This window comes from Canis lupus, chromosome 11 (genome assembly GCF_011100685.1).
Source record: "Canis lupus familiaris isolate Mischka breed German Shepherd chromosome 11, alternate assembly UU_Cfam_GSD_1.0, whole genome shotgun sequence".
Classification (NCBI taxonomy): Eukaryota; Metazoa; Chordata; class Mammalia; order Carnivora; family Canidae; genus Canis; species Canis lupus.
The window spans coordinates 2,271,598-2,283,456 of NC_049232.1; the positions used below are offsets into that span (position 1 = coordinate 2,271,598).

The window sequence follows — 11,859 nt, forward strand, 5'->3', positions numbered from 1 at the left end:
CTGGAGTCCCGGGATTGAGTACCACATCGGGCTCCCTGCGTGGAGCCTGCTTCTCTCTCTGCCTCTCTCTCTGTGTGTCTCTCATGAATAAATAAAATCTTTTTAAAAATCTTTAAAAAATTAAATGAAGAAATAAAATCTTAAAAAAATAGAAATTAATAAAGTGTAAAGAAAAAAACCTAGGGGCACCCAACTGACTCAGTTGGGAGAGCACATGACCATGACTCTTGATCTCCAGGTCGTGAGTTCAAGCCCCACATTGGGTGTAGAGATTACTTAAAAATAGATAAACAACAACAACAACAAACTACCCTCTTATGTGTTTCCCCTTTACTCACACCAGTACTATACTCACAACCCTCTAACACCAGATGTGTGGGAGTTTTTACCACACCAAGCAATCCTATAACACCAGCTGGGTGTCCTACAATTTAACTCAATTCTGACACCATCTATCTGGATGGAGATAGCTAGTGTCAGATCTTACCAGTTAAGGGCTCAGTCCATGAGACTGACTATACTTTAGATGCCAATCCCAAGCAGGCCCCCCGGTTATCCACAATATCTGTCCAACTTGCCTCCATATCGAAGGTTCTCACAACCTCCTCTTGGATTTTTTTTTTATTTTTTTAGATTTTTATTTATTCATGAGAGACACAGAGAGACAGAGAGGCAGAGACACAGGCAGAGGAAGAAGCAGGCTCCATGCAGGGAGCCCCATGTGGGACTTGATCCCCCGTCTCCACGTTCACGCCCTGGGCTGAAGGGGGCGCTAAACCGCTGAGCCACCTGGCCTGCCCTCCTCTTGGATTTGATCATTTGGTGGAACAGCTCACAGAGGAAACAGTTTTTTATGTTTACCAGCTTATTAAAAGATATGATGGGATCCCTGGGTGGCGCAGCGGTTTGGCGCCTGCCTTTGGCCCAGGGTGCGATCCTGAAGACCCGGGATCGAATCCCACGTCGGGCTCCCGGTGCATGGAGCCTGCTTCTCCCTCTGCCTGTGTCTCTGCCTCTCTCTCTCTCTCTCTGTGACTATCATAAATAAATTTAAAAAAAAATAAAATAAATAAAAAAAAATAAAAGATAAGATCAAGGATAGTTAAAAGGCTACATTGGGCCAGGTCTAGGAGGGTCCTGAGCAATGGCACTTCCATCCCATGGTGTTGAAAGTGTGTCATTCTTCTTGCACACAGATGTGTTCACCAACCTGGATGCTCTCTGAAGCCCTATACTTTGGAGGTTTTTATGGAGACTTTGTGACGAAGGCATGACAGATCATTAACTCCATCCTAACCCCTCTTCCCTTTCTGGAGAATGGGAGATGGGGCTAAAGCTTCCAAGCTTCTAACTGTGGCTTGGTCTTTCTGGTGACCCACCTCCATGCAGGAACCCACCAAGAGTCACCTCATTAGAAAAAAAGACACTGCTATTACCCAGAAAATTCCAAGGGATTTGGAAAGTCTATAGCAAAAGTAAGGGTCAAAAGACAGCAAAAGATGCACCTAGTACTGTTATCATTTAGGAAATCAGATTTTACAAGCCGTGTCAGGGGTCAGGAATTGAGGGAATAGATTTTCTATCATCTCACAATCCTAATAGAGAAGGGAGACCTCTTTCTTATGGTAGAATGCTAAGAGCCAACCCACAAACATGACGTTAGTGCTAGTGTTGGAAAAGCAACATTTTATAAACATAATGGTAAAGATTGGCTCAGGCAAGAATCACAAATGAAAGCTAAATCTAGGGGGAAATTTTGATGAGGAACAGGGTATTTAAATGGTCTTAGAGTGTCTGCCCACAGTACAGAAGTCTCCTTTACAATATTAAAGCACAATCTCTCTCTAGATAGGATCCTGTACTGATAATGCTACTAATGGGCACTATAAGTAGGTGGACAATATTGAAATATGGATGCTCGATTTAAGTAATTTGTAGCAAAATAAACTTATAAAGTTGATTACTGTGGTCATGTAAGAGAATACCCACGGAAGTATTCTTCAACGGGCCATGGTGCATGCAAATGGTTCAGAAATGATAAAGGAAATAGAGTAAAATGTTGACCTTAAGGGAATTTGGATAAAGAGTATACAGGTGTTCGTGTTCAATTTTTATTTTATTCTATTCTATTCTAAGAGAGCATGCATGAGCAGGGATGGGGAGGAAGGGCAGAGGGAGAGAGAGAGAATTTTTTTTTAAGATTTCATTTATTTTTTCATGAGAGACACAGAGAGAGAGAGGCAGAGACATAGGCAAAGGGAGAAGCAGGCTCCTCACAGGGAGCCTGATGCAGGACTCGATCTCAGCACTGGGTCACACCCTGAGCTGATGGCAGATGCTCAACTGCTGAGCCACCCAGGTGTCTCAGGGAAAGAGAATCTCAAGCAGGCTCAATCAGGCCCTGGGCTGAAGGCAATGCTAAACCGCTAAGCCACCGGGGCTGCCCACTGAGTTTTTTGGATTTTTTTTTTAAAGATTTTATTTATTTATTCATGAGAGACACAGAGAGAAAAGCAGAGACATAGACAGAGGGAGAAGCAGGCTCCCTGCAATGAGCCCAATACGGGACTGGATCCTGGACTCCGTGATCATACCCTGAGCCAAAGGTAGAAGCTCAACCACTGAGCCACCCAGTTGTCCCTTTTCAAGGCTTTACATTTCTAAAATATGGGGCAGCCCGGGTGGCTCAGTGGTTTAGCGCCACCTTCATCCCAGGGCGTGATCCTGGAGACCCTGGATTGAGTCCCACATCGGGCTCTCTGCATGGTGCCTGCTTCTCCTTCTGCCTGTCTCTGCCTCTCTCTCTCTCTCTCTCTCTCTCTCTGTGTCTCTATGAATAAATAAATAAAATCTTTTTAAAAAATTGTACAAAGAGAGGCTCCTGTGTGGCTCAGTTGACTAAGCAACTGATTTCAACTTGGGTCATGATCTTAGGGTTGTGAGATCAAGCCCTGCATTGGGCTCTGCACTGGGCATGGAGCCTGCTTAAGATTCTCTTTCCTTGAGACACCTGGGTGGCTCAGCAGCTGAGCATCTGCCATCAGCTCAGGGTGTGATCCTGGAGAGCCGGGATAAGAGTCCCATGTCAGGCTCCATGTGTGGAGCTGGCTTCTCCCTCTGACTATGTCTCTGCCTCTCTATGTGTCTGTCATCAATAAATAAATAAAATCTTAAAAAACGACAAAATTTTTTTTTTTCTGCTGGCAATAAGTGCTATGTGGCCGGTGATCTGATCCCAATACCCCAAGGCAAATGTTTTGGAGCTCAGATGGCACACACTTTGTGCTGTGATATGATGCACAAAATTTTATTAAAACAGAAAAGTTAAAGATTTTTTCATAGAGTACTTGCAGATTTCAAAGAACATTGTGTAACTAATTTTACGGTACAATGGCTTTGGAGGAGCATGGGAAAGAGAGACAGGAGTAATAGCCACCTTAGACCACTGCAGGGGCCGCCCTGCATGCTGCACCCCAACCCATCGCTGTCACCACCAAGCCCAAGAGGAAGGTTTAAGGAGAAGCTAGAGAAGAAAAAGCCCAAGAGAAGCATGAGCCACAGAGCAGATGCGGATCCTTTCCTGTTTAATCTGCCCTTCCTAAAAAGGTGAAGTGAATCATGTGCTTTCTTTATAAATGTGTTCTATGTGTTCTGTACTATCTGAATGACTTTAAAAATTTTTTTTAGAGAGAGAACATGTGAGCAGGGGAGGGGCAGAGGCAGAGAGAGAGAGAGAGAGAGAGAGAATCTCAAACAGACTCCCTACCCAGCCCCGATGTAGGGCTGGATCACACAGCTCTGAGATCATGACCTGAGCTGAAATCCAAAAGTCAGGTGCTTAACCAACTGAGCCACCCAGGTGCCTCTGTACTATCTAAATGACTTCCATCAAGTTGTATATAGATGCAGAATTCTTTTTTCTTTGCTATTTTGGCACAGAGCACGTGTCATTGTTTCAGGGAAGGGCAAATGTCACAGTATCACAGAAAACAAGTGAATAGAATAGCCATGGAGCAAAACAAAAGAGTTTGCTTCCTTGGTTTGGGGAGTATTTTTCTCAGTTGCCAAAAGAAGGGATCCACTGACATTCACAGTTGCTATGGCATTCGTCTGTGGTGTGAGGAAATGAGAATTCATGTTTAGGTCCTCTTCTCCTTTCCTCGATGCCCTTAGAATGAACTTTATGTCCTTAAACCCAGACCTGTTGGTACCTGGTACTCCTTTCCTAAAAAGTGTCAGGTCTCAACTTCCCAGTGGTGACATGGACACAGACTTTCTTCACTCCTTAGAATCAAGATCAGCTTGTGAAAGGAGTTAAGATGTTAATTGTTCCTCATCTCTAAACTTTTCCTATTCAAATCATCAAATAAAGACCTCTTTGGTTGGGGGTCCCTGGGTGGCGCAGCGATTTGGCGCCTGCCTTTGGCCCAGGGTGCGGTCCTAGAGACCCAGGATTGAATCCCATGTTGGGCATGGAGGCTGCTTCTCCCTCTGCCTGTGTCTCTGCCTCCCTCCCTCTCTCTCTCTCTCTCTCTCTATCATAAATAAATAAAAATTAAAACAAAGAAAAAGACCTCCTTGGGTTTCATAGTTTCCCTTTTTTGTAATAAGGGAAATTAAAAGTTATTGTAGACCATGGCAACCCATGACCTACCTGAAATATTGAGATTGTTAATGAAAATTAGCCTTAAAAATACAGACACAATTTGCAGAGAGACAAAGAATGAATCACTGGCTCGATTAAAATATTCCTGGGCTCTGATTCCACGTCCATCAGACAACCTTCTGAGGGCTGATGTGAGCTCTCAAATGTCCTCGTGATAGGAAGAGAGAGCTTTGAACAGTGAGCATGAGGGTTTATTTGTAGAAACTGACATTCAGATTCTAAAATTAGGATGGAAATTCAATTATATGTAATTGCAAAGGACTTAGAAAACCAAAGCAATCTTTAAAGAATATTGCTGGAAGATATACACTACCAGATATTAAGATTTCCTGTAAGTGAGACGCCTGGGTGGCTCAGTGGTTGAGCGTCTGCCTTTGGCTCAGGGTCCAGGATCAAGTCCCGCATCAGGCTCCTTGCAGGGGGCCTGCTTCTCCCTCTGTCTCTACCTCTCTTCTTCTCTGTGTCTCTCATGAATAAATAAAATCTTTAAAAAAAAGACTTCCTGTAAGCCACAATAGTCAATATGATGTGGTGCAAGAGTAGATAAAGAGACCAATGGAAGAGAACAGAGAGGCCAAAAACACTTGGATAAAGTCACAGGATTTCAACAGGGGAGGAAAACACAGGACCAACAGCAGGATTTCAACTAGAGAGGAAAGCCTAGTCTTTTCTATAATTGGTGCTAGGTCACATTGACATCTATATGAAAAAAAATCATCTCTCACCTCACATGATAAACAAAAATTAACTAAAAAAAAAGCATGTAGGTGGCACAATCGGTTAAGTGTCTGAGTCTTGTTTTAGCTCAGGTCATGATCTCAGGGTCATTGAGATTGAGCCCTGCATTGGGCTCCATGTCAGTGCACAGAGTCTGCCTGAGATTCTCTCTCCCTCTCCATCTGCCCCTCCCACTTGTGCTCTCTCACTAAAATGAATAAATTAACCTTAAAAAAAAAATCAATTCTAATGTAGCACAGACCTAAATGTAAAGCTAAAACCATAAAATTTCTAGAAGAAAACCGAGGAGAAAAGCTCAGGGATTTTAGGTTTGGCAAATAATTCTTAAATATGATACAAAAAGTAAGAACTACAAGAGAGAAAATTGATAAGCTGGACTTAATTAAAATTAAAAACTTTCCCTTTAAAAGGCAAAGCTACAGAATTGGAGAAAATATTTGTAAAACATACCCACCAAAGCACTTTTATCTAGCATAACAGAACTCCTTATACTCAATAAGACAAATAATCCAGTTTTTTTTTTTTAAATGGCAAAGACCTTAATTTACCAAAGAGGGTAACAAATAAGCACATGAAGACACAGTCAACATCATTAGCCATTATGGAAATGAAATTAAAACCACAGTTTAGATATACACACCAGAACGACAAAAATTAAAAAGGTTTACCATACAAAGTGTTGGCAAGTATGTGGAAGAACAGAAGCTCTTTCACTGCTGTTGGTGGTGTGGTATAATCATTCCAGAAAAAGTCTGGTAGCTTCATAAAGAGGTAAACATACACCTGCCACAGTTATTCATTCAGCAGAGGAGCCTGCTTTTCCCTCTCAGTTCATGTACTCTCTCTCAAATAAATAAAAATCTAACCAAAAAAAAAATTGTCATTGTCAATTATACCTCAAAAAATTTTTTAAAAGATTTTACTTTTGGAGCACTTGGGTGGCTCAGTTGATTGAGTGTCTACCTTCAGCTCAGGCCGTGATCTCAGGGTCCTGGGATTGAGCCCCACATCAGGCTCCCTGCTTGGGGGCAAGTATGCATCTCCCTCTCCCTCTGCTGCTCCCCTTGCCTGTGCTCTCAAATAAATAAATAAATAAATAAAATCTTAAAAAAAAATATTTTACTTTCTAGGGGTACCTGGGTAGCTCAGTCAGGGAGTTGGGCATCTGACTTTCATTTTGGCTCAGGTTGTGATCTTGGGGTCATAGGATCAAACCCCATGTTGGGGTCTGTGCTCAGCACAGAGTCTGCTTGTCCCAGTCCCTCCCCACTGCTTGCTCACTCATGCTCTCCCTTTCTCTCCCTCAAGTGAATAAATAAAACCTTCTAAAGTTTTTTTTAATAATTTTTTTAAAATTTATTTATTTATGATAGTCACAGAGAGAGAGAGAGAGGCAGAGACACAGGCAGAGGGAGAAGCAGGCTCCATGCACCGGGAGCCCGACGTGGGATTCGATCCCGGGTCTCCAGGATCGCGCCCTGGGCCAAAGGCAGGCGCCAAACCGCTGCGCCACCCAGGGATCCCTAAAGTTTTTTTTTTTTTTTTTTTTTTTTTTAATAAATCTCTATAGCCAACATGGGGCTGGAACTTATGACTCCCAAGATCAAGAGTTGCATGGTCTTTCATCTGAGCCTGCCAGGTGCCCCATCCACTATACCTTAATAAGACTGTTCAAAAGTTTCCCAGGAGGTGATGGTACCACCTAGCTCTATTCCAGGACATGAGCTCCCCTGGAGTTGGGTCTGACTCCTTGGAGGGCCATGCAGGAGGCTGAATTAACTGGGAAGACCCTGGAAGAGGTCCTTGGGGTCAGGAATGCCAAGCTGAGGTGATGGCAGTCAACTTGGAGCGCTTGCTAGGTAGGGTTGAACTCATTACCTCCCATTTTCTCAACACAGGATGTTTGTCCTCCCAACAGGCCCAGTTCGTTTCTGCCTGCAGCCCTCAATCTTCACGAGGCCTCCTCGTCATTCAGGTCATTTTCTTTCTTTTTTTTTTTTTTTTTAAGATTTTATTTATTCGAGAGAGAGAGAGAGAGACGCAGAGACACAGGCAGAGGGAGAAGCAGGCTCCATGCAGAGAGCCTGATGTGGGACTCGATCCCGGGTCTCCAGGATCACGCCCTGGGCCAAAGGCAGCACTAACCGCTGAGCCACCCAGGCTGCCCCATTCAGGTCTTAACATGAACATCAAATGCCTTCACTGAACACCATGTGTTAAAGTCATTTTATGTAGTCCTCGGTTTTTTTCATTGTATATATCAGTCAAATTCTTAGTTATTTCATTTTTAAGAATTCTTTCTCCCTCATCTATGCTGTTAGGGCCCCACAGATCCCCTTTCCTGGTGATGCACTCACCCCATATGTGCCTTATGTGTTGGCTGACAACTCACAGCTGCCCTTGCCAATAACTGATGGGAAAAGAGGGATGGAAGAGAAGGGAGAGGGTACAAAAGACCGGCTTTCCTGTGGTAAGGAGGCCTAACTCCAGGGTGCAATTTACACAGTGGCATGGGGCTGAAGCTAGTTTCCACTTGAGGCCACTCTCCTGTTTCTTTTAGTTTGTTTCCCTGTCCTGTCCTGTTTCCTTCACTCCCTTCTCCTGAGAGCACTTCCCCAATAAATCAGTCAAACAAGAATTCCTATCTCAGGCTCTGCTTCTGGGAACTTGAACCATGACATCCTAAGTAAGCTTCATGAGGGACTATCTTGTTTATTCCCTTACGTCAAATTCCTATTTCCAGCTCTGCAGGGGTGTGCCTGGAACACAGCAAATGCTGTGTGTCAAAGGGAAATGGGGAAAGCCGTCTATTTTATAGCTACACTGTCGGCACCCCTTCTGTCCTGGGCCAGTCTGGCTTGCGGGCATTGTGAGTCATAGCTGGTGGACAGCAGCTGAGCGGTTCAGAGAGGGGCCAGGCCTGGGACAGCAGCTCAGCGCCTCCAACACATCCTCCAGGTGAGGCACAACCTGCAGTGAGGATTATTGGAAAAGGGCCCTCTGGGAAGATGCAGCCATGAGGGTGGGGCTGGCTGCACCTCTTGGGCCCTCTTTGGGCTTTCAGAGATGTCACACTGGGCCAGATCTAGGGGATAGTACTATCCCCTCAGCCCAGATATGTGCAAGAGGAATACGAGTGTGTTGGATGGATGAAGGCATGACAGAGGGTTCTTTCCCTTTGCACCCTCCGTGGAGAGAAGGGGAATTTAAAAGAAAGCATACAGTCCTTTTCCCATAGAATAAGAGTCAGCACTTCCAGGCTTTGGGGGAGACAGAGACCTAGACTAGTTGTTATCTGGACTTCAGCTTCTTTGAGGATGTAGTCCGCTTGGGAGAAAAGTCATGTGGAGCCTGCATAACTCCTATTCCCTCAAATTCTCAGCATAGGTCCTAGCCCATGGTACATGCCCCCAGGATGCCACTGAGCATACTGAGCTACTGTCACCAACACACATATCTGGGTTCCAAGCTGGACCAGTAGCACCTTGAGGGCAGGCACGGGCTAAGAACCCCTGCCCAGAGCAGGCCTGGCCCAGAGCTTGTTGTAAAGTAATTGAATGTGGCAATAATGGCATTGGTTATTTTATACATCCTACAGAATACTTTTCTGAATTCAGAGCTATCCCTGGCTTTGTAATCCATCAGTGCCAGAATGAAACTTATGCTTTGGCCCCCTTTCCAGCCTCCTCTTGTATTCCTAGCCGAGTACCATACACTAGCCCTATCCCAAGCTCTTCCTCACATCTGGAAAATGCAAGCTGTGCCTGGATCTTCACTCTGCCTAGAGGCGCTCCCTTATCCACCCCAATTCACCTGGCAAAGCCCTGCTCAACTTTCATGTACCTGTCTCTACCGTTCCCTTCTCCCGGGCCCATAATCCCAGAAGCCCGCCCAAGGCTCAGAAAGCTAGGCGTGTGGTCCTTCATCTGCATATATGTTCCCGGGACCTGACACAGAGTGGTGTTTGGGGACGTTAGTTTCAGGAGACCGCCGTCAGCGCCCGTGCGCCGGGGTGGGCTCCTCGGCGACCAGCAGCTGGTTAGCCCCTGGTGCCAGCCTCAAAGCTAAGCCTCATCCACCGGTTCTCGCGGTTCAAGGGGACAGCTTGTCCAAGCAGGCTGCTCACCCGGACTCTTGCTCCCCAGCAGTGCCCCTGGGTCGCCTTCATCATTCTGGACACCGGGGCTCCGGAGGCAAGGGCGCAGCCCCGCTCGCCCACGTCCCCGAGGCTCGGCATCCGGCACCCACGGGCCAGACAAGGCCCACTCGGCCCTCGCCCTGGAGGCCTTCGGGTGCCCGGCTACCCGGCACACCGGCCGCCTGTGGGGGGAGCTGCGGCAGTTCTGGGAGGACCACTTCTCGCGGCGCTTCTCGCCACGGCGGCCGCCGCTGCGCCGCATCTCCTCCATGTCCGCCTTCTACCTGCTGGACCACCGGACGCGCCAGACCGAGCTGGGCCTCAGCTACGGGGCGCCGCGCACGCGCCTGAGCAACGAGGCCTTCGTGTTCCGCGGCGGCCGGTGGACCGCCGAGGGGCTGCCGGTGCGGTCGCAGGCGCCGCTGCCCTCGCCGACCATCTCGATGGGCTGGAAGGCGCCGGGGCAGCGGGCCAAGAGCCAGGTGCTGCTGGAGGAGAACAACTACCTGAAGCTGCAGCAGGAACTGCTTATGGACATGCTGACCGAGACCACGGCGCGCATGCACCTGCTGGAGCAGAAGCTAGACTCCGAGGCCAGCCCGGCTGCCGCGGCGCGCGCCTGGCAGAGGAAGATGCGCAAGCGCGAGGGCGCGAGCGGCGTGCTCATGATCGAGCCGCGCGCTCTGGAGTCGCGGTGACGCAATAAAAGCTCGTGCGGCGCACGCGCACTTCGCTTCTCGCGACCTGCCGGGCGCGTTAGTGGGCGGCGGAGTGGGCGGGGCCGGGGGCTCGGGACCGGCGGGTCGGGTCCTGTCAGTCTGCAGCGTGCGCGGGTGACTCCGCTAGGAGCCGGTCTCGGGAGGGCGCGGTAAGGGCGGCGGGGGAAGGTGTGTGTGCCGCCAGCTGGGAACGCGAGGTGGGAGGCGGTACTCGCGGAGGGGGCAGCGGAAGGGGCGCGAAGATGGCAAGCAGGGGCAGGCGGTGGCGTTCTTGGCCCCAGGGACGGAGGACCGGGTCGGGGAGGCAGCGATGCCTTGGGGTGATGGAGAGTGAGGTGAGGCCGCCGGGCGGAGGGGGCGGCTTCCCCCTAGCTCCCCCGGGCTTAGAGGCGCCCCTCAGGCCAGAGGGGTTTCAACCTGAGGCCAGAGTGAGTGTATTTTTTAAATTTAAATATTCTATTTATTTATTCATGAGAGACCGAGAGAGAGAGAGAGAGAGAGAGAGAGAGAGAGAGAGAGGCAGAGACACAGGCAGAGGGAGAAGCAGGCTCCCTGCAGGGAGCTCAGTGCGGGAGGGCATCCCGGGATCCCGTTTAGGGATCACGACCGGAGCCAAAGGCGGATGCTCAACCACTGAGCCACCCAGGTGCCCCAGAGTGAGTGTATATTATGCAGCTTTCTGGAAACTGGGCTCAGCCTCTCCCACCTGGCTGTGTAGCTTTTGGCGAATGTCTTCTCTGTTATAGGGCTCTTTTTCTCCTCTGTAGAATAAAGGGTTTGTCTCACCCAGGGTACAAATAAGCACTCTCCAGGGCAAATCCTGTACACAGGATTTGCTCCACTCATATTGTTTAAAAATTTTGCATTCGGAAAAAAAATAAAAATAAAAAAAAATAAAAATTTTGCATTCGTTGCCAACATTTCAGAATTTGCAGATTTCACATTAAATATCCGGATTTCTTGTGTTCTTTTGAAAAAGAGACTTGGTTACCCTGGATCTCCTTCATTCTGTACAGCAGCAGTTCCCTTGGGCTGAAGTGTGACTGTCACCTCCTGGTAGCTTCACTTCTTTCTTTTTGTAGGTGTCTGAGTGTGATCTCTTCCTAGATCCCTTCTGGATCAGTGTTCTTTCTCAGGACTTGGGGAGCCCATTTCCCCAACCCCCATATATACAAGGTACTTTTTAAAAATTTATTTATGATAGTCACACAGAATGAGAGAGAGAGGCAGAGACACAGGCAGAGGGAGAAGCAGGCTCCATGCACCGGGAGCCCGACGTAGGATTTGATCCCGGGTCTCCAGGATCGCGCCCTGGGCCAAAGGCAGGCGCTAAACCGCTGCGCCACCCAGGGATCCCTATACAAGGTATTATATAAGGTGCTTCGGGGAGTGTACTGTACTTGTGGATGATGTGGCTGCACAACAAAAGATGGTGACACTGGTCTCAGCAATCTGTAACCTTTTCCCTGGAATGTAGACTGCATTTCTGCAGCCACTGAAACTTGAGACTGTGGACTCATTTCGCTAGGGCCATATGACAGCTGTGAGAGAAGTGGGTGTCCTGCCCCAGCCTAACCTTGTTTCAGGAGTAGACTAGG

At 47.8% G+C, this 11,859-nt stretch overlaps 1 protein-coding gene across 1 annotated transcript; it reads left to right on the plus strand.

Annotated features, from left to right (window-relative positions):
• Positions 1-7,817: 7,817 nt before the first annotated feature.
• On the plus strand, positions 7,818-10,240 carry CBY3 (chibby family member 3). Its single transcript, XM_038551647.1, has 3 exons — positions 7,818-7,874; positions 8,223-8,362; positions 9,550-10,240. Exons 1-3 carry the CDS (start codon positions 7,818-7,820, stop codon positions 10,238-10,240), a joined length of 888 nt encoding a protein of 295 aa, XP_038407575.1.
• The last annotated feature ends 1,619 nt before the right edge of the window (positions 10,241-11,859 follow it).